At 40.3% G+C, this 23,891-nt stretch overlaps 1 protein-coding gene across 1 annotated transcript; it reads right to left on the bottom strand.

Annotated features, from left to right (window-relative positions):
- Positions 1-321: 321 nt before the first annotated feature.
- GLYR1 (glyoxylate reductase 1) lies at positions 322-23,103 on the bottom strand. The gene is made up of 8 exons (XM_089150252.1): positions 22,580-23,103; positions 20,680-20,790; positions 20,501-20,602; positions 19,680-19,781; positions 13,976-14,091; positions 3,101-3,179; positions 2,850-3,020; positions 322-591 (listed from the first exon to the last, which is right to left on the bottom strand). Exons 1-8 carry the CDS (start codon positions 22,682-22,684, stop codon positions 502-504), a joined length of 876 nt encoding a protein of 291 aa, XP_089006378.1. The 5' UTR covers positions 22,685-23,103; the 3' UTR covers positions 322-501.
- Between the last annotated feature and the right edge of the window lie 788 nt (positions 23,104-23,891).

The raw sequence follows: 23,891 nt of genomic DNA on the forward strand, positions 1-23,891 counted from the left end.
TATTGCAATAACTAGGCAGTCACCAGCATTGCTCATAATCTGGTATATCAAGCATGTTGTAAGTTGATATGCACTTCATCCAGTAGAAGTTGGAAGAAGGGCTAAATTGTGTTTCTTTATTTGCTTTGTTCTTTCTTTTATATTACAATACATAAAGAGGTTTGAGGGGAGATCACATTTTCTTGTCAAATGTCAAGTTTCATTAATGGAGAAGAAAATTGGTATCTTCCTTCAAAAACAAATCAGACAGACATTTACTCCATTTCCTTGGTGTCAAATATTAGCCTTATTAGGTCTCAACCTCAACTTTTACGATCGATATAACAAATTATATGCCTGATATAACATAAATATCGATGCATCCATAAAAATGGATGTTAGATTTGTCTTGTCACATAAAGGGGCTTCAATCCCAGTATTAGGAGCCATCACAAACAAGATCTTAAGTAAAAATAGTCTCTCCATCTCTTTTCACCAACTTTACTCTTGCCAATTGTATTATTACTTAGAATCTCCTAAATTCTTCACTGTCTCATAGACCGCCGAGAAGTCATGGTCCCCAAATCCCATGCTTCTTGCTTTCTTGAATGCCTAGAAACAATACACAAATAAATTAATTATAAAGAATATACAACCAAAGCAATATTCTCAGTTCATTAGCATTACAGCACAGAAGACCTCTCTCTCAAGAATCTTCATACCACAAGGATTAAATAGCATATCCTTTCATCCTAATACACCTTTACTACAATACAAGGAAATATAACTCTCCCTGAAGTGATTTTTCTCTGAGTTGATTTGGGATCATTAGTTCATTACAATCATGACAAATGCAGTTCAACAATACTCTAGTAAATAGAAGACCTCTAAACCAAGTCATATGACAAGATAATTAAAAACTTAAACTAGTCAGCATCCATTCATGTGTGTCTTTCTTGTATTTGTATCTTCTAGGTATGCATAGATGCTAATCCATGGATTAATGTTCTCTGTTTAATTTTATAATGCTGATCTTATAGCCACCCCCCACCCCCCAACCCAACCAAAAAAACAAAAACAAAAAAACACACATATTTAGGGAGGTGGGAAGATCATAAAGGTTGTCAATATCATCAGCACTTAACATCCCAAATAAGACTGGATGGAAGTGGCAAGATATATTTTTTAGAACCATATGGATGGACCTACTGCAATATCATAGACAAGGAGCAAAGATTATAATTGGGGGCAAACTGTCTATGTTGGGAGAGATTGTAGAGGCTATGAAGGAGCACATGGAGGATATGATTTAGAGACAAGATTAAGAGGGGATTTCAGATTTAGATTTTGATGTGGCTTATGATTTATCTATGCTAGTACATAACCTGAAAACATCATAATAGCCAAACACATGTATTTTTAATAAGGACTAATAGGCTGTTTTGCAAAGGACTTGAAGATCACACCAGGAGAAAGCCTAACCACACAACATATATTACTGGTTATGGATATATGTTTCTTAACTCTGATCATGAGAAAGGTCAGATAATTTATACTATGATAAGGTGATAACTGATGAGCTCAAAAGAAGACAGCGAACTTATTATAAGGGGTGGGGAAATCAATGAGTAGGAAATATTAGTTCTATAGCTTAGAAGCTTACTAAAAACAATGACATAGTAATGGCTGCATTACTCATCAAGACACCAGGTAGGTATTGTAAAAGGACTAGAAGAGGTCCTAATGGCAGGGGAGGCTCAGGGGTGGCATTTACAAGGTGGGTGAACCTGGTGGCAGGATGCAGCAAGGGTGAGTTTGAGGTGTAGTTAGAGAGGTGAAGGATTATATCTGCCTAACTGCATTCTATGGAGATCCAAAGGAGAAAGTGAAATAAAACTATTGGTCAATAACAATATAAAATCAGAAAAAGGAAAGGTAAAGGTATCGGTGTCAGGTAAATGATCAAGTGGGTGATTTAAAGAGATCTATTGTTTCAGGGACGCATACCAAATGGTGCAACAATGCACAGAAATGGACAAAATACACAAGGAAATAGTCAATACAACTCCTACACCTAGTAGGAAACAGCCACAACATTTCACAATAGCAAGTACTTCAAATTTTATAATGATCTCTTTCTATTTTGCAATAATATGTAATCTTCTATGTTTTCTCAGAGACTTAAGTGGGAGATTTTTATGAGTTTATTTTAGTGTCCTAGTTAAGATATTTTAGGACTTCTATTTTCTCACATATATCCATGTACTCTAGTGGGACTTTGAATTGAAGAATGAACTGAAAAGTGGAACCTGGAGACACCAAGGCAAGGTCTACTAGTCGGTGACATGCATGCTTCCTTTCTCCATCATCTCTCTTCTTCTCTCTCCACTTTTTCTTTTTTTGGTGAAATCCCACTCAAACCCAGAGCTAGACGGTTCTACCTGGAATGTGTTGAGGCGCGGTAGATGATTGGACATCTCAGGGTAAAGCACTATTTAAGTGCGGGCAGCGAGGGTGGTACCATTTTTTTGCTTCTCATCCTTCATCTTCAAATATTTTCTGTTTCCATGTAAAGTTCCCTAACCCCATAACCCAGTATTCTGTTTCACTGTAACAACACCCCCTCATTCCCATCCAAACTTTTCATCAACCCCCTTCTCTTTCTTTATTTGTAAGAGTGCTGAAATTACCTCTGATATAGGTTGCCTAACATAACAAACCACCCATTTGCCCTCATTTCAATGTTTTGTTTTGTACTGATTACAGGATTTAATTCTCTTCTAAATACACAAGCGTCGCTGATAGTTTTCCTATACTGATCCGTGACAGCAAAGTCAAGCAGAAAAAAGAGATTGAAGAATGAGACAAACCTCGTTGGCAGCTGCAGCTACAGGCATTGGCACTGCATTTTGGTCTCCAAGCAAAAGAGCTAATCTCATATCCTTCTGTTGATGCTTCAGAGGAAAAGCAGGGGCATAATTGTTCTGGATCATAGCTGGTCCTTTCATCTTGAACATTGGAGTAGCAATTGCACCCAATTCCTACAAAGATCCAAAATGGACAGTAAGGTTCCCTATCAACAGAAGCTCCAATAGAGCTCTACCATCTTTTTTTCCCTTACCAATACTTCAAGAAGTGTTTGCTGGCTCAATCCACTCCTGTCAGAAAGGACCAGGCCCTCAGAAAATGCATTCATCATGCTGCAGGGAACATAACTTCCATTCAGTAATTGTGATTTCATCGAAAAAGTTTACCAAGTATATACATTTGGGGAAAATCCCCAAGAGGAAGGGGGTGCAAAGGTCGATAGAGTTCAAGTAAACATATATTGAAGGACAAACATTTGTCCTCTCCAGGCAGCCGGCTATAATTTTCTCTTTAAGACCACAAATAGTGTTAAAATGTTAATGATTTAGATTTCTATCCTATGACAGAAAAATGCTAGTTTGAGGCCAAACAGATCTTACACCTTTCCAGTATCATCAGTGCATTACCAACCACATCACCAGTCAAGTGCAAGAACTATGAATCTTATAAAAATACCCAAACAACAGAGACAACAGGCTAAACATTCACTTTTCCTGCAGGTTCTAGGGAGAAGAAGATATATTGTATTAACTCATCCCATTGCTCAGTAGATCATGACTTGAAAGAATATTAGCAATATTGGAAATTTTCTCATAACATATATAGCACGGAATTGGATCGAATATTCCAGTAAAGATATACTGATGCTAAGTTGAGCTCTACAACATTCAAACCTTGTCATTCATATTTTCACGCTTACTAAATTTTATCTGTTCAACTCATTCTCTAGTCTGTTAATGGCTCTGTTCCGTAAGACTAGATGCATGCCATTCTAATGTAAACCACATTCAGGGCTGAAACAGAACCTTGGGTTGCTCCCCTGGACCCCACTAACCCTAGTACCACCAGGGTATTTTGGTCATTTTGCAAGATTTTTTCATTCAGTCCAAGTTAAGAGTATAATTGGGTACATTACATTTGTGAGATCCTACAGCTACTTTTATTCTTAAATTTGAGTCCTTATTTTACAAGTTATTAAAGAGTCCTGACTGGCGTAGGATTTTAGTTTGTGAAGGAATCCACTAGAGCTGTCCTACTCCTTGCAAGGGATCTACATCTACTCTCTTACAATTCAAATTGGACTCCTGTAGTTTAAGTTATGAAGGTTTCAAGTGACTTAAAGTCTTAAGAGTTTTAGTTTGATTTGAGTTGCAAGTTAGAGTCCAAGTTTGGTTTCTTTTCTAAAGTCAAGTCCCAGTCTAATTTCTTTTAGTAAGTTATAAATAAACCTTCAAACCTGGTAACCAAAAAGTAGATATGATGAATAAAATATTGAATGAGTTTTGGAGGCAAGCTAGAGAGGTCGCGGGTTCCCTAGAGAGAGCTGCGGCTACTTCAACTATGAGAATTCCACAATTTTTCATTAATTCCAGCATTTCTTCAAGTTCAGCAGTCCTAATGAGATCCCAAGTATGTACCACCCCATTCCCCCTTCCTCTCTTTCTCTCACTTGCAAGTCCTCCCCCACCCCTCTAACCCTAATTTTGGAATCTCAGTCCCTCTCCCCCCTCACAGACTACCCCCATCCCCTTCCAACCCCTCGGCAGCCTTAGGATCTCTCCCCCCACCTCTAGTGCCTAATCCCCTCCCCTCGCCCTAGTTTATCATCCCAGCCCTTCCCCTATAGTTTTGCTTCTTCTCTTCTCCTTTACAAACCAGCAGCATCTTCTTGAAATTCCAAATTTAAAATTTTGTAAGATCAAACCTAAAACCTAGGCTATCCCTACCTAAGATCCTACCCTATTAGGAAATTAGAATCCCCTGCCCTAACCCTTCCTTTGATTCTAGTTTTCAGCCTTCCCCCTTCCTTTTAAACCGTAAAAATTCCGCAATTTAGTTTCTCACATCAATCCCTAACCCTAGAATTCTCCAAACCCTAACCTAAATTTCGGACCCGAAACAATTAAAATGCAAGGAAACAAGCTTGGAAACACACACAAAAACCTAAACCCCTAAGCCTGGCTGAAAGCTACCCTAGCCCTAGCCCAACACTTGCACCACTAGAATTTGTCAGAAACCCTCCACTGAAGGGCATTCCAGCCCTAAGATATTGCTGATTCTTGGGGAAGAGGATCTAGGAGTGAGCTCAGATCTAGGGCATTACATCATTCAGTCAAACCCTAGATCCAATTTGATAGGAACACTCCTATCTGAGCTGATATAGAATTACTTCAAATAAGAATTACAGCAAGAAGCTAAGATAAACCTGGTTTTGATAGTGCCAGTCACCCCCTACACCAAATGGTGCCCTCAACCAAAGGCTGCCCAAACCTCAATACAATAACCAATATTGATTAGTACTTGGTTGAGGCAACTTAACAAAGATGGAATAACTCAAGAAGATGATAATAATAATGGACCCTGAATAAAAGTTGAATAAGAAACAATACACACTACTAGCAGTAGGTGAATCCTATGGCTACCCAAGAGCAATAGCTCTCACCTAAACTTCCCCAATAACTCAAAACTTGTCTCTTCTACTCTTCCTTCCCCCTATTTATAGCAATTTGGTTCCTACAGTATTAATTAACAGAATCATCCCAATTCGAATAGGACTCTTCAAATCTAATCCTAATTCGAATAGGATTCTTCGAATCTAATCCTAAAAAGTAACCTAAATGTAATATGACTCTTCAAATCTTTCAATCGTTTCCTTCCCTAGATTTTAGGGATTTGCTTTCCATGTTATCGAGTGTAGACTCGTGATACAAGGGGCTTATCAATACTCCCCTCCAATAGTTTCACCTTGTCCTCAAGGTGAAAATCTGGAAAGTGGGACTCCATCTCATCATAAGTTTCCCAAGTATTTTCACAAGGAGGCAGTCCTTTCCATTGAATCAAAACTTCCAAAACCCCCTGGGCAAAGAAGCGAATGCTAAGCAATTGTTCTGGTGTGGGATGTAACTCGCCATTCTCTAGCAAACATGAGGAAAGAGGCTGGGGGACCATGTGTTGACCAACTGCTGGTTTTAACTGCGAATCGTAAAACACAGGGTGGATGCGAGTCCCCTCTGGTAACTGTAACCGATAAGCCGCGACGCCCACTTGCTCTATGATTTGGTATGGCCCGTAGAAACGATGGCTTAGCTTTTCGTTTGGGTGGTTGGCAAGTTTCTGAAAACGATAAGGCTGGAGCTTAAGAAAGACCTCATCCCCCACCCTGTAGTGCACCTCTCGGGCGATTGGGACTAGCGGTGGCGCGCATCTGTTCTTGGGCCACCCGGAGATTAGATTTGAGATCATCCAATACTCAATTTCGCTCACGAAGGAACACAACAACATCATCAACCTTGGACCGGCCATCTTCCCAACGCAAAAGTGAAGGCGGTTCACGGCCATATACAATCTGGAATGGAGACATTTTAGTGGCTGAATTGAATGTCATGTTGTACCAATACTCCGCCCAAGGTAACCAAGTAATCCAATCCTTTGGTTGGCGAGCACAAAAACAACGTAAGTAAATTTCAAGGCTGCGATTCACCACTTCTGTTTGGCCATCGGTTTGTGGATGATAGGCGCTGCTATACTTCAGGTGGGTGCCTGCTAGCTTGAATAGTGACTAAGGAAGACACGATCGCGATCTGAGACAATCGCGGAAATCCATGCAAGCGGATAACTTCCCTAGTGAATGATGCAGCCACTTCCTTAGCAGAGTAAGGGTGTGAAAGAGCAAGGAAATGGGCGTATTTGGTGAGACGATCCACTACCACCAGCACTGTGTCCCCGCCTTTAGTCTTGGGTAAGCCACCAATAAAATCCATACTAATATCCTCCCAAATGCGTTCCAAAATTGGCAGCGGTTGAAGGAGACCTGCGGGTTTCATAGCCAAGTATTTACTGCGCTGACGGGCATCACAATTACCCACAAAGTCTCAAACAGCAGCCTTCATTCCCACCCAATAGACCACATCCGTCAATCGCTTGTAGGTCCGCAAAACCTTGAATGCCCACCAACTGGGGTGGAGTGATATTCGGACAATAATTTGGGAATTAAAGGAGATACTTCAGGGATGACTAACCTATTTTTATAGAGTAATGTTCCTTGTTGGAGATGATAGTTAGGATAGTCTTGGGATCCTTTCAGCAAGGCCTGAATAATTTTCTAGTAACGCTCTGAGCGTGAACTGCCGCATCTAAACCCTCACTTTCCTGGCAAGTTGTTGTTGTCATAGAGAGAAGCTGCTTATCATCCTCTAACCGTTGCGAGAGAGCGTCGGCGGCTTTGTTTTCGCTGCCCGGTCGATACAATATCTCAAAATCAAATCCCAAAAGCTTTAAGATCCACTTCTGTTGATCAGTAGACACAATGCGTTGTTCCAGCAAATATTTCAAACTCTTTTGATCAGTTCGTACTTTGAAATGTCTCCCCATCAAGTAGTGACGCCATTTCTGGATAGCTAGCACAATTGCCATTAGTTCTTTCTCATAGACCGACTTGGTTTGTGCGCGAGGGGACAACACTTGGCTCCAGTAGGCAATGGGGTGGCCATCTTGCATCAAAACCACACCCAGCCCAAAACTTGAAGCATCAGTCTCCACCAAAAACTCCTTTGTGAAATATGGCATAACCAATACTGGAACGGTTGTCATTGCTGTCTTGAGGGCGTTAAACGGTGTTGTTGCCTCTTTACTCCACTAAAATGCATCTTTCCTCAATAAGTTAGTAAGCGGAGCGGCAATCTTTCCATAATCTTGGACGAATCTGCGGTAATACCCGGTTAAACCTAAAAACCCTCGCAAGGTTTTAAGATTGGCGGGTTGGGGCCACTCCACCATGCACTTGATCTTTCGTGGATCCGCACCAACTCCGTCTTTAGATATGATGTGCCCTAAATACTCCAGTGTAGCAACCCCAAACATGCATTTTTTTCGGTTGACAACGAGGTGGTACTGTGTGAGAAGTATAAAGGTGGTTCGCAAATGACCCACATGTTCCTCCATGGTCCTGCTATACACCAAGATATCGTCAAAGAACACCAAAATAAATTTTCACAAATATTCTCGAAATACCTCATTCATGAGTGATTGAAATGTGGCCGAAGCATTAGAAAGCCCAAATGGCATCACCAGGAACTCGTAATGCCCATTATGGGTACGAAAAGCCGTCTTTTCCTCATCACCTTCCGTCATTCTGATCTGGTGGTATCCTGCTCTCAAATCAAGTTTGGTGAACACTGTGGCTCCGCCCAACTCATCCAATAGTTCGTCAATTGCAAGAATGGGGAACTTGTCAAGAAGCGTGAGTTTATTCAAGGCACGATAATCCACGCAGAAACGCCATCCGCCATCCTTCTTTCGAACCAACAATACTGGACTGGAGTAAGGACTCACACTAGGCCATACCAATCCTGCTGTTAACATTTCCTGTACCAACCTTTCGACCTCGTTTTTTTGAGTGTGAGTAACGATAGGGTCAAATATTAGGTGGGTTACTTTTCTCAGCTAGCCGTATCCGGTGGTCTTGCTTCCTTCTTGGTGGCAGTTCAGTTGGTTCTAGCAAATAGTTGAGAAAAGTCGGTTAATAAATTTGATACTCCTTGTACTCGGTGTACCTCTATATCGTCTCCGTCGGGATGCTAAGGCTGCAGCCAGTAGCCATCACCACCTACTTGAATAGAATGTAGCACACTTTTCAATGTTGTTTCCAATCGCACCAAAGTCGGATCCCCATTTAGTTTCACGGGTCGTCCTTGCCACTCAAAGTTCATGGTTCTCAAACGCCAATTACTGCGTACCTCCCCGAGTGTCTGCAACCATTCTACGCCCAAGATTATATCAATGCTACCCAAATTGAAAGGGTAAAAATTTTGTACAAAGACCTCACCACCCAATTGAATCGGAATCTGTCGATAGATCCCCGTACCTTTGCTAATCGTTCCATCGCCCAAAGCAACCTAAAATTTTGTTTTCTGGATTACCAATCCCAACGGCTCCACCAACTCTTAAGCGAAGAAATTGTGCGTTACACCACAATCGATCAAAACGATGACTTCACAGCCATTTATCTGTCCCGTTAGTTTCAGGGTATGTGGTGAATCGATTCCCACCAAATAAGTATGTGAGAGTTCCGTCTCAAGCATTGGCTCCATTTCGACCGTCATATTGTCGTCATCGATCACTCCTTCCGCTGCTGCAACTTCTGGATTATCATCGTCGTGGAGTAACAGCAACCTTAGTTGCTTCAGAGGGCATCGGTGGCCTTTGGAGTATGGAGCATCACACCTGAAACATACCCCTTTGTCCATTTTATCTTTGATTTCTTCCTGGGATAGCCATCGTAAGCGTCTTGAGTTCACCGTCGCCGCTGTGGTTGTAGGTTGAGATTGTGAAGAGGAAGACGAGGGTTCACTTCTTTGGTTTGGGCAAACCGAGCTGTTAAAGCTTTGGTTCATTCCAGTTCCCTGAACCATATTGGTTCCTCTAATATTGGTGTTGGGTGGGCTGAAGTTAATAAAACGTGAGGTTAAATTTTGGGCCGATTGAGTGGGCTAGGAAAAAAAAGATTTCTTATTTTTCCCCACTCTATTTTTGTCCTCCACGTCTTGGGCCAGGTCCATTATTTGGCCCAAATTGGTGAGGCCAAATAATCTTACCTCCGCCCTCACTTCTTCGTTTAAGCCAACGAAAAACACCCCTTTCAACCATTCTTCATCTACCGCTCCGGTTGCTGCTGCTAATTTCTCAAACCCTTCTTTATATGCTGCAAATGTCCCACTTTGCTTATGATTGATTAATCAACGCTTCTTGGGGAGTCTTCAGTTGTGCTGAGTTAAATCGATGGATCATCGATTCTTTCAAGTTTCTCCACGATGACAATGGTTGCTGCAATTCTCGGAAGCGTATCCATCCCAGTGCCGCACCTTCAAAACAAAGAGTTGCAGTTCTAAGTTTCTCTACATCGCTCAGTTTGTACAGGTCAAAGTACCTCTCAGCCCGTGCAATCCACCCCATCGGATCTTCCCCCATGAAAATCGGCATCTCAAGATGTCTAGGAAGGAAGTCTCTTGATTTCTCTGGTTCAATTGTTCGCTCGCTGTAATCTGGAGTTCCTTCGTTTTCATTCACCTCCGGTATTAAGGTATGCATCTCTGCTGATTTTCCTTTCAACAGCATGACCCTTAATTCCTCTCTGAAATTGTCATTCGCCTTTTCTCCTTTTTCTATGTGTTGTGCCAAGAGTCCAACTTGACCTTGAATCTCTTTCACGATACTTTCCAATTCCTCTACCCTTTGCTCCATTCGGCTCTTTACCATTCCCCTGAAATCAATGGCTCTGATACCCAAATTAATAAGTACCTGGTTGAGGCAACTTAACAAAGATGGAATAACTCAAGAAGATGATAATAATAATGGACCTTGAATAAAAGTTGAATAAGAAACAATACACACTACTAGCAATAGGTGAATCCTACGGCTACCCAAGAGCAATAGCTCCCACCTAAACTTCCCCAATAACTCAAAACATGTCTCTTCTACTCTTCCTTCCCCCTATTTATAGCAATTTGGTTCCTACAGTATTAATTAACAGAATCATCCCAATTCGAATAGGACTCTTCAAATCTAATCCTAATTTGAATAGGACTCTTCGAATCTAATCCTAAAAAGTAACCTAAATGTAATATGACTCTTCAAATCTTTCAATCGTTTCCTTCCTTAGATTTTAGGGATTTGCTTTCCACGCTATCGAGTGTAGACTCGTGATACAAGGGGCTTATCAAATACCCATCCTCACATAATTCCCTCTATTTATAACACCTTTTGTTTGTTATGGTATCTCTCCCCTCACTCTCTTTCTCACCCCAAGGCCCTATCATTACCAGCCCCTCGAAATTCACGTTGTCCTCAAGGTGAAGGAAAATTAGGAACTTGATCCTCACATGCATGCCACACAGCCAAGCCAACTTAGCAACATTCTCAGAAGCCCAATAGCAGACCCATTTCCAGGGATACAACTAGTGTCTAATACCTCCAATAACTTATAATTTTCGATGCCATCCAGTCTTCACCACCACCTCGAAAGAAGGATCAAGGTCCCCTCTCTTCAGTACCCCACCAAAGCCGGGTAGATGGGAACCAACCTGGCATCCACAAACCCTATGCTCCAAATTGAGGGTTTTAGACACTAACCCAATAGCCAATGATCAATCCTAGGATAAGGTCGTGCGGCTTGATCAGAAGAGGATTACAAAAAGACCAAGAAGAGACAAAAATTTAGAGGCTATGTCCGCCCAAATTCCGGTATGGAAGTCAATTTAAAAACCTTTCTGGTGAGCAAAAACCATGGTGAAGTCACCAATGACCTCCAGTGCACTGGGGTTGTCTTCGATGATGAGTGGCGTCACGGAGAACCAAAAGGAAATTCCGTTTCCATTCCCCAGACTGCTAAAAAACTAAAATTAGCCTTTTTTCCTTTCTTTTTCACCTGGATCTCTATGGTATGATCGTAACTTAGATCTATGCCAAGGTTTCAAACGAAAAGAAAAGATAATCTTTACCTGAATATGGTTGTATTCAGAATGTAGGCAACAATTTACTCCACCGCTATCGGCCTCTAGAAGCGCTGGTTCACCAATCAAGAAAGCCCTTCTGACACACCTGAAGCTTCTGCGTGAAGTATGGAGGTTGAATAAGATGGTCTAAGCAACCATTGGTTCGGTTGAACCAAGATTGGTTTGATTCCATGGGTCGTGTTGGTCCTCGAGCTGATGGTCAGTCCATGCGTGTTAGTTGGGCTTTTATTATTGTGGCGCTGGATTGGAATGCGAAATAAAAAGATGGACTGGGCCCCCACCAATGTGCTTCCTAGCCCACTATATGGGCTGAGCTAAGAGCTTTTTTTAAAAACCCATTTATGAGCCTTTGTTGCTGGCCAAGCCCACATCCCTAGTTCGGTTCACTAGGCCAATTGTTTGGGCCAGTCCACCTTCTTCCTCTTCTCCTTCTCTTCTCCTGCAGTAGAAAACCTAGCCATTGAATTTGCAACTGACTATGCCCCTTGAGTCGTGGCCAAATAGAAGTGGTTAGAGCAAGTAATGGAGTCTCTCAATAATCGCCCCCATGTCACAACATGTTTCCCTCGCTTCCCATTAGGTAGCCGTCCACCTCCCCTTGCTGTCGTCTCTGCCCTCCACCATGGAGACTTTGTCAGAGATTGCGCCACCTAGCCGAACTCCTCACTAATCCGGCCTTTCCCCATTGTCTCTCCAATTCTCTCAATCTCTTCATCTTCTTTTGCATCACGCCTCACCTCATCATTTTCGCAAAGAACTCGACTGTTAGTCACTTTGTTTTTCTCCCTCAATAAGCTTCTCTTCTCTAAATCTACACCCAGCTGCTACTCCCTCTGAATCTTTGAAGCTTAGCTGGAGTGCCGACTCCCTTTTTAATACGGCGTTACTTCGCCATTAGCAAGGCTTGAATCTCCTTTTGCAACACAATGGTTGCAAACTTGGTTTTTGAAAACCTCTTACGTTCAATCATTCCTTTGAACCATGACTATATGACTTTCACAGCCCTTCCTTCCCTCTCCCTTTGGGCAGCGTCCAACTCCAAATGAGATTTGACATCTTTCCTTCGCCAAAATCAAAGTTGTAGGGCTTCCTTGAAACTTTTCCAATCGAATTCCGGCCATTTTCTCCAGTAAACCCACTCCAATACATACCCTTCTAGATGTTGGAGAGCCACATCCAATCGATAATTATACTCAATTTGGTTTGCCCAACAGAAGCGTATTACCTCTGCAATCCATTCTTGTGCACCTTCAATGGAAAATATGGACAATCCAGCCTCCATCTATCTTCCCTCGGATCGAATGCGCTCTGATACCAATTTGATAGGTACCCTCCTATCCAAAATGATAGAGAATTACTTGAAATAAGAATTACAGCAAGAAACTAAGATAAACCTGGTTTTGATGGTGTCAATCACCCCTTCCACCAAATGTGCCCTCAGCCAATGGCTGACCAAACCTCAATACAATAACCAATACCCATCCTCACATAATTCCCTCTATTTTGTAACACCTTTTGTTAGTTATGGTAGCTCTCTCCTCACTCTCTTTCTTACCACAGGGCCCTATCATGGTTCCCATCACATTCACTATCTCTTTTTGTGTTTAGGTCCTTTAGGATGACAAATCGACTACGAAAACTAGAAGCCCCTCAAATGAAGGGAAAGAGGTTTCTAAAAGAAGAAACATAAACAAAACATAGAAAAGAAACTTCAATGAGAAAGAGGCAGACATATTATTCAAGTTGGACCATCAAGGCCAAATCCTGTGAGAACCGGTAAGCTAAATAAGCTGAGATTGACGTGAAGACGCAGAAAAAGGCCACTTGTTATCCTAGTTCTTATAAGGTGAAATTATCGTAAAGCTGGTTGTAATTACAGACTTCGTTCTCCACTATCCAAAAGAAAAGTGACAGAATTCAATAACAAGGCTATGATGCTTAGGTTATATGATAAACAGTGAGAGTGACTCTTTCCGTTATTTTTCTAATCTGGTTTTCATATTGCCATAGCAAAAATAGTGTCCCCTTTTTCTTTCTTTTTTTTTTTTTTTTTTTTTTTTTTTTTTTTTTTTGGGGGGGGGGGGGGTGTTAAACAAACTTCCATTTCCAACTACCATTCTATATTTCCTAAGCTAACATACTATAAAAAGGTTTATTCAGTGCACAAGGCTCCCACATTTAGCAGGGTCTGGGGAGGTTCAGGTGCACACAGCCTTCCCCCTGTTTCCACAGAGACTGTTTACAAGAATCTAATATGCTACATATATCACAATATTCATTCCACTTTCTATCCTCTAATTGCTCCAGAAAATTAATGCAGCCTTCAGTAAACTATGTTCACCTCAAAATTCCATTGGCAACAACAAGAAGAACTCAGCCTCAGCTTAAGATTCCATTACCTGCCCATTATCATGTTTACCACAAGTTTCATCTTTGCCCCATTGCCGACCTGCCCCAAAAAGAAAGACTTCTTTCCCATGATATCAAAAGCAGGGATGATTTCATCATATAAGGACTGCAATTGCAACAGATTAGAAAGATGCATTAGAAATATTGGAGAGATTTAGATGACACAGAGTGCAATACATAGTACCTAACAGATATCCACATTGACAATGAACATTAAAAATTAACACAGAGGTACCAACATTTTTTTTTTTTTTTATTATGCCCTTAATCTCCATCATAAAAATCTATACAACCAAAGATAAACCACAAGTTAAAAATGGATGACTGTTAACAGATTTGAACTGTAAGCAATTCAAACTCACACAACAAAATAGAATGTCTTAAATATCAGATTAAGCATCTCATATTTATATCTGATCTTAGGAGGATCAAATTACTGAAACTTATGAAGGCTTTATTAGGAAATTAAACGAAATAAAATTTGTCAATTTGAGACCTACATTCCATAAAATGGTCAAATTTAAAGAAAAACTGTCACTCTCATCTGGTGCAGTGTGAAGTTTCAAATGTTAGACAGTTATACATTCACAAGAGCAGAGTACCAACACTATTTTGCCAGTCAAACAAACAAAAATCTGTTCCAGCAAGGGGTTTCTGAATTAACATTCCAAGCCACTATTCTCCGTTTGAAACTGAGACTTGACAAGTCAGATGGAAATCACAAATTCCATCCCATGGATCCCAAATCAAGTGTGCAACAGCGCTTTGATTGGCACAATAAGCATGCAACCATTGGTTGGCCAAGCTGAAATCTGACAAGACCAGATCAAAGGCTCCAATTTAGGACCCGTTTAAGACAGCCATGACAGGGAGAAAGGCTTCTCTCAATACTGTTTTGGGCTTTTAGTTAAGCAGGGGCTAGATAGGAATGGCACAAGATGAAGAAATGTAATTTAGTTTCATTAGGGTTTATGAAAACTAATAGAGATGTAAGGTTCTTAGGAAGTAACATTAGCTTCTTGATGAAGCAAGACATTAGCTTCTCAACAAGTCAGGTAGTTGAGTCCTGGGTTAACTTCCTTTCCTTCTTTCTTTCTCCTTTTTTTTTTTTTTTTTTTTATTAATTATTATTTTTTTTTTGGGGGGGGGGGGGGGTGGGGGAGAGGGGGAATGAATAAAGAATAAAGAATACATTAAGCAAATGAGGATAAGGGGGGTGAATAAAGAATACATTAGCCAAATGAGCGAAGGGGGAGGGGTAATAACAAAAGCTAACCAAGGGAAAAGTCTCAACAAGAGGCACATAGCCTTACAAAAAAGCAAAAAGAGCAAGACTAGGCTGACTAGCACATCACTAAACCAAAATGGACCAAAAACCAAGGTCACTAGGCCAACCTAGACACACGTAGTTTCTTATTCGATGAACAGGTGCCTTGGATGCAGCAAACACAGAGACATTGCAGCTGTTCGATGAAAAGGGCCCTTCATTGCAGCAATTGCAAAGGGCATCACAGCAAAGACTGGAGCAGCATCACAGATGGCAACATGGTTGGTAGTGTTGCCAGATTGACTGAAGTTGCAGAAAAAGCACAGAAGACAAGGCGAGTCAGCGGGCAACAGATTCCACCTGTTCAATGGGAGATGGTAAGTGGGAGGAGGAGAAGCAAAGGCAAAGGGAAGGCAAGAGATGAACAACAAAAATCGAGAAAAAAGGAGGAAGAAGGGAAGAGAAAGTGATCAAGGAGGCAAGAGGATGAGACTAAAAGGAGAAGAGAGAAAGAATCATCTGCCAGGCCCACTGAACCTACAAGCAGAGGAAGCCCTAACTCCCATGACAAGAGGAAAAACAGACCACCAGAGAAGGAGAGAGGAGGAGAAACATGAACAGAGAGGGAGAGAAGAGGAGACAAACAGAGGGTGAGAGAAGAGGAGAACCAGAGGAATGGTGAGGGAGAGAGGAGGAAATGAACAAGAGGGGGAGAGGAATAGAGATAGATGAATGGAGGGAGGAGAGTAGGAGAAATAGACGAACTAAGAGGGATTGATGACGAGAAACAGAGGGAGGAGAAGCAGAAGCGAGGGGGAAGAAAGAGAAGACAAAATGAAAGAATAAAGTGACACAAGAAGAGCAGAGGGGGAGGACAAAGGGGTGAAGACACAGAGGCCAAAAGAAGCAACCCCAGCCCTGGATATCAGAGCTTTCATCCATCGCCTTCAGGGAGAAACGAGAACTTGAGTCAGGAAGTCATCGGATCTGGGAGCAAGTGAGGAGAAGCAGAGAGACGAGATGCAAAGGTGAGGACATAAATCAGACGAACAGAGAGGGAGAGAGGAGAAACAGAGAGGAAGGAGAACGAGGCAGAGGATCTCCATTTTCCTAAACAGTTCTCCCCCTTGGAATGATCAACTGATTCTAGGTTAACTTCTTATGGAATACAGGAATTTATATTTTAGCTTCCTAATTCAGCAAGTCAACTGATTAAGTCCTTATTTCATATATTAAGTATTCCATGTTTAAGAACAACATCGGAGAACTGAATGACCTATGCGACTGGGAGGAAAGACCTAGATACTTTCTTCTCTTCCATCTCTCTCATTTTGTTCACAGTCAGATATTCTTCTGCCTTTCTATCAACCATAACTTTACTCTTTATAGTCTCTTTTTCCCACCCTCTCATTACCTTGGTCTGCTCTTAAACATCTACTTTCTTTTCCTAATAAATCTGATCTGCAACAACCAGGAAAACAGGAGCAGCAACGAAGCTTCACTCACAGGTTCTCAAATCTCTGCTTTCTTTTCTAATATATATTATCCAGCTCCTCCCTCAATTTACTGCAGTTATACCTTATTTTATAGAACTTCTAGAGCCACACACCATAGTTTTTTGTTTTGGGGGCTTGAACTCAAAGTCAAAATCAAATTTCATGTTGTGTTGAATAATTTTAATATACGGTGATGTGAACAAGGGTCACCCCCCCCCCCCAGCTGAAACCTGCTGTAGGCCCCAAGGCCACTCTAAGGTGGTGCACCTAGGGCTGGCCGAACCCTAAAGTAGGGGTATTTTGGTCAATTTCAGCCCTAATTAGTTGCTAGAATTTAATTTCAGAATTTTAAATTTGATTTTCAGAGTCCAGTTTTATTTGAAAGTCTTCATTTGAGTTGTTAGTTGAGTTCTTGAGTCCTTGGGAGTCTTTCTTTAAAGAATGACTCTTGTAGATAATTAAGTCTTTTATTTCAAGAAGAGTTCCTTTATTTTATGTGGTTGTTATTTAGTTGTAAACAGGGTATCCTAACTTATAAAGGAAACCCTAGTTAAGCTGGTTTCTAAGTTTTAGCTGAGTCCAGATAAGAGTCCCCCAGTATAAGTTCTTTGCTTTTTTGTAAAACTACAAATAAACCAGTCTATGGTTGTGAACTTTAGTCTGTATTGAACAAAGAATTGATATCTTTTTGGGAAATTGGGTTGTGGCCTTCTTGGGAGGGCCATGGTAGATTTTCAGATATTCTTGCCTTCAATTGCAGCAGCCAAGCTTCAAGATCCAGCACCTTCCGTCACCAAGAGCAGCCTACAAGCATCAGCAGTCCCAGCCCCTGCCCCCACCTCCAGCCCCTCCCCACCCCTTTCTCTCTCTTGCACAAGCCTTAGGAACCCACCCCACCCCATTGCAGCCCCTTATTTCCCCCTCCCCCACCCTGCCAGCCCCCTAGGGCCCCTCTTCTACCTCCTACAATCCTCTTAGACCCCTCCCCCCACCCCACCCTGCAGCACCGCCACTACCCCTCTCTCCCTTTGGATTCTCCCTCCCTCCCTCCCTTTTCTGACTTGCAGCAACCTGAAAAACAGGAAAGAAAAGAAGAAAGACTGAAAGATTGCCAAAGCTCCTGTCAAGATCTTTTCTTTCCTTCAGAGATCAATCCCAAAGTCATCCAAAATCTTCCCTAAACCTTACCAAGAGCCAACTAAATTATCCCTTTCCTTTTCCTCTAATCAACCCATCTAGTTTTGTCAAACCAGATCTTGTTTAATCCCAAACCATAAGGATTTGATAAAACCCTTAATTTTCCCTTTTCCCAAATTATCCCAACTTATTTGCTTTTTGATATTAGAACTTCCCACATTAATTTTAGATTGATCTTTTTCACCCTATATCAATTTTGAAATAGTTCTTACCCCCACCATAATTATCCAAAGTCTCCCCATGGGAATTTGGTAAAAATCCTATCTTTTCCCTAGCAACCCATATTCCTTTCCATCATTAATCCTTGGTACCTTAGATCAACCCATTGAATTTTGGAGATTAATAGTTAGAAGATTTTGGGTGAATCCTTAATTTTCGGGAATTCATCCAAGAAATCCTAACCCAAAAATCGGCCTACAGTGCAGTTACATTATATACTGCTTCACATTCCTACCTCTTCTATTTCTTTAAAACCTAATACATTGTTACCATTTTCTGACCACCTTTTCCTTGTATTGCAGCCCTATAAAATTCAAGACTATGCACTATCTTACATCACCATGTTTATCCATTGCTAATAGTTGTACTATGCAGTGGATATATAACCCGTGTAATGTACACATTAGTGATAAGAGGTTTTACTGTTTTACCCCCTCCCTTATTGCTTGGTTGACAAGCAACTCCATTGCCAGGTATTAGTAGTTTCTATTTCCGAGCGTAATATCTACTTTCTACTTTTTATGCAACTCAGTTTAGGAAATTATTCCCAGACTGAGATTTGATCCTTGACATTAAATAAAGCAATGTGTATGGAGAAGAGGTTCATGTGAACTCTCTCTAACCTTCTCGTCATTTTCTTCTCCTTCTTCCTCATTCTTCTCTTTGTACTCCCTGCTGTTCTGACTTTCTAGACTGCCGCTACACCTGATATTATAAATTGTAATGTGGTTCATGGTCACCAAGATAGGCTTATAAACAAACTCAGTATCTGCTAGAAATTAGGTCCACAATGCGTGGAGATCTTATAAAACATCCTAGCACCATGTCCAGACTTGCAGTCCAAAAGTTTACAGCATGTGGAACAAGAAAGTGTTAATTTTAGTCAGGATTTCAATGGTTAGGGAAAAGGTTGATAATAGTGGGTAATAGTCCAGATTTTAGCCCCTGAAGATGAAGATGAAATCTATTATCCATATGGTCCTCTATTTATTTGAAAATTAGATTTGCAACATGAGCAGCGGAGCAAAGAGCTCAAAATACACGAGAGAAAATACACCAGATTTTTGGCCACATGACTGAGACAGCGCATAAAATTTGAAATATTGGCAATCCAAGACTGCTTTATCTATCTGAATGTTGGATCAGTTAGTTCAGCCATCCATGTGATTAAAAACTAGTTCACCATGTATACAAGTTTTTCCAGACTGGGTGACATCTACGGTGATCTATCTAATACGGGGCCTCCACATAGCAACTTCAAAATGTCTGGCTCCACAGTAGATACACAGGAACAAAAGAAAACCCAAGCTTATGCCATACCTGAATAATATTGATCTAACTGAAAGAATGAAGGTCTTTACAGCAGGAACACAATTGAAACCAACACAAAGTCACCCAAACCACACCATTGGATTTCAAACCTTTTATTAAACCAATGTATTCAATCTCTTTGGTTGTGTCAATTAATGCATGCAATCCTACTGAAATGATAGCATAAAAAATGAAGATTGTTACCTTTTCTCCAGCAGCGAGGATGACTAATTGACCGTCTTCAGCTGGCTTTTTGCTACCTGAGACAGGACCCTCAAGGAAACGACCTCCTTTTTCTGAAATTGCCTAATAATTTACAAATAAAAAGAAGAAAGAGACATTTTAATACTAAAGTGAAAAATGATACTTGTTTCAGCTAGAGCTATAAGCTAACTTAATCATCTTGAAAACACCAGGGTAAGAAATCATTAGGATGCATTGGAAGATAATGCTAGTGAATGTGAAAACTCCATAGATGAGCTTCGCACCCCACCCCATCCTTCCTATCAAAAGAAAAACCGCGAGATTGATCACTGATACAGAAGCACAGTTCACACAGAGCAAATTTTTCCAAAGCATCAAATCCGAGAGCTTGGGTGCCTTTTGCTCTTTATTCAATTGATTACTTGACTAGAAGAATAAGAAACTCTTTTTGCCATTAGCTACCAGGCCAACACTAAAGATAATCCTTCTAGAAAGGATCCTTAGATATTACAAGGAAATTACATGCAAAATAGGATGTAACAAGTAAAAAATTTATACTTAGTATCTATCTTAACCACTAAATAACTCACCACATGGAATTCGAGACTCGGGAATAAAGACAAATCAATCAATCTAATAGAGGCCTCAAAGTGTTAAGGTGACAAAAGAAAATGCAGCACATGCACTCAAATTTAAAAAGAAATGGAATAAGTTATTGGAACAGCTATTTACCAAATAAACCCCCCCCCCCCCAAAAAAAAAAAATAATAAAAAAAATAAAAAGAACAAAAAAGGCAAAAGCATTAAAAGTTAACCTAGACCTCACTGATCTTGGTTGATGTATCAGCATCTACTGTTGACATGTCTATGTAGCTTTTTCCACTGCCCATCTGCTCAAGCACACCATCCTTGTCAAAAATCACCTGCAATACCAACAAGACTTTCTTAAGAGGAATAAAATGTTTTCATTTGAATAAGTAATGAAAGTCAGATGACTAACCGACAGAGCAGCTGAAGGATCTGATAGCATTGCTATGGTGTACTTGCACTTCTTCACAACTGCTGCAGGGGTATCTCCAACGGAGGCACCATGCTCCACAAGTTCTTCACACTACATGATTTTAAGTGTACAAGAAAGTGAAAAAGTTGGCCGTCAACTTTTAAATAACACCCAAACAGTGTCTCAGTACAAAACACACTAACCTCAACGGTCCAAAAGAAGAACAAGTGGGTGAGTGTATAACAAAGTTTGTGCTTAAAACAATCTGATAAATACGAAAATAAATAATAATTGAAACTTGAAACCAATAGTCAAAGAGGAAATTAAGACATTTAAAATGACAGTGCCAGATATTTCTGGCACATGAGTACAACATATAATTGGGCATGGCCAAGTCTTAAAAAGTGTGTCATTCAAGAAGAACAAGAAGTAGTTCAAATGTCCAAATATTTTGGTAGAAAATAAGGGCAATGCAGTTTATTGTCCAAATGGACTTCATTTGACCCATGGTTGGATTCTATAGGCCTTAAACTTTGAGTTTATTGAGGTAACAGGCCTAACTGATAAGCCAATAAAGTTGGGGGAGTGTTAGTACACAGGATTAGTAGCAAGAAATATTTAACTGCTATTTAGTCTCTTAGAGTAATTAGGAGTCATTTTATGATCTAAATTAGGAATTTAGAAAGGATTATATATGTAATACAACCCCTATCAATTAGAAATGTTTTGACTAACGCATACGAGTGTTTTCTAAGAGTTCTGTTGCTTTCTAAGAGTTCTGTTGCTGTTGAGCAATGCATACAGGGTTTACATCCAAAATCTGATTTATTCCCTTTTCTCTTCCACCCAAGAACATCCTCACCCACTAAGCCTAATTTGACCGGAAAAAAACCATTCTTGACCTAGCCAAACCTGCTAGTTCATAGTTGATCTTGACTACTGTTCTCTAGTAGGATCCCTCCCAATCTAGACCCTCATCAAGGACTTTCTATGTATATCAGATTTCCCATACTCAAGTTTTTTTTTTTTCCTTTTAAAAGTAAACAATTGAACCGGATCAAAACTGGTTCAGCCAGTGGCTCAATTTAAGGGGTCTTAATTATTATGTTGCAAAATTTTATATTACTCCTCGGTGGTTTACCTTCTATTTACTCAACCTCCTCCACCCATACTTTCACATCTGATTCCCCAAAAAAGGCAACTTCTTAGGGTGCAACGTCCCCCTAAGAAACTAAGAATCCATAACTATGCCAGATTTTGTTTGGAACTTTTCTGCAACCTACAAACTGAGAATCAACAACTAAAAGAATATTCAATTCCAAGATTGGAGAAAAAAGATTCATGCATCATACCCCCATTAAGTTAAGAATCGAGATAAAGCTGAGTTAAGCTATAAATCAAGAAACGGGGAATGCAAATCAAAGAGAAGGCGGGATTGAATCACACCTAAACTGATACTATGGATAAAACCATATCTAATTACCTCGAGCTATCAACTTTGACTAGCACAGAAGTTGAATGGAGAGAATAGAGCGCACTACAGAGTTAATAGAGCTACTCTCTCAGTCTCAACCATGCCATTCGAATATAGACAAAAGGTATTCCAATACAGAAAATCTAATATGATACCCATGTGATGCATGTTCCACTATATCTTCTCCATCACCTAATCCAGGTACCTGATCCTCAACCACTGGTTGGAAATAACAAGAACTAATAAACACCCAAAACCTTCAAACCCAAAAGAAAGAAAAAAAGAAAAACAGATTCAAATAGTCAGCAAGCCAGCAGACATAAGAAAAAAGAGGATATGACTAAATCAGATAATCACGGCACCAATATACAAAATAAATCGAACCGAGCAAAAAGTGGAGAATCAGAGTAGAAGACGAATAGTAACCTTAGAGAGTGTCCTGTTCCAGACAGTGACCTTGAACCCATTGCGAAGGAGATTCATGGACATTGCCTTGCCCATAATCCCAAGCCCTAAGAACCCTACCTCCATTTTTCTTCTTCTTCTTCTTCTTCTTCTTCTTCTTCTTCTTCTTCTTCTTGTGGATTCTCAGCACTACAATGGATGTCGATATGCTCTCTGTTTGACAAACCTTGTAGCCTTAAACGGTGACAACACAACACAACACAACACACCCAAACCACTGGTTCTACACTGGTTAAAATTATAAACTAAACAGATTCAGGAATGCGTGAAATCGACCATTTGCAGTTGAATTCCAGAGTATTGAGGTGCTGGTAGTGGAGGATTCTAGTTTTTTAATCTTTATTATTTAATCGATTAATAATTGGAAGAGAAAGAGTGATCGACATGACGAATCCTTTTGGGCATTTGATCTGCGAAAGAGATCCTCTCCTTAGACAGGCAACAGCTCCATCGACGCCTTCAACTGTTCCACGTCATCGTTTTTTGTGTTTTTCTTAGCAATCCTTCGATACTTGATGACATTCCTATCTGATATTTCCCACTGTTGTGGGGTTTCCACCCACAGCGTGCCTTACAAGTGTTATCCAAAAGACAGAAATGTCCGAGGAAAGTTAAAGATTGCCTCAGGGATCCAAATATAATCCACTTGGTTGGTCCCACCACATAGTGGTTCCATCTGTACGTCTCATATTCGATCATGTATTATTATCACTTAGATGATTTATCAAAGTAACATCATTATCTTGTTTTGGGAAAAACAAGTAATGTGGTTATCAATGTTTCATAATATGAAGTCAAAGAGTACAAATTTTCTTGAGCTAAAAGTGAAGTTTTTGCTTTATATTTAAGTTAAAGCTACTCTTTGAGAATGTAATTGAGATCCATGTAAGCTAATCCAAATAAATTTCACTAGGATGGATGGTTCAAATGGTAAGATCAAAACTTCATAAATAAGAGGTTCAAAAATTCCAAGATGCACTTAAGGTGGGGAAAAAAGAATTACCAAACTTAAGAAAAAGGCTTGGTTTAGTTAATTTTATGGTGATTGTTCTTTTAAGTGCTAATATCATTGGAGGGGTTTCCTCCGGTCACCGTTGTAGTGATGGGTGCATTTTTCTTTATTTTATGATCTAAGTAGCTTGAGGTAATGGAAATACGTAATTGTATAAAGAATAAATAAAAAAATATTACATACTGTGGTAAACCAAACCATTAGCATCATTCCAAACTAATATGATGAGTGGCTTCGGAAGATCATTGCCATCCATAGAAT

The sequence above is a fragment of the Hakea prostrata genome, chromosome 3 (genome assembly GCF_041222555.1).
Source record: "Hakea prostrata isolate BN-2017 chromosome 3, UWA_Hpros_2, whole genome shotgun sequence".
Lineage (NCBI taxonomy): Eukaryota > Viridiplantae > Streptophyta > Magnoliopsida > Proteales > Proteaceae > Hakea > Hakea prostrata.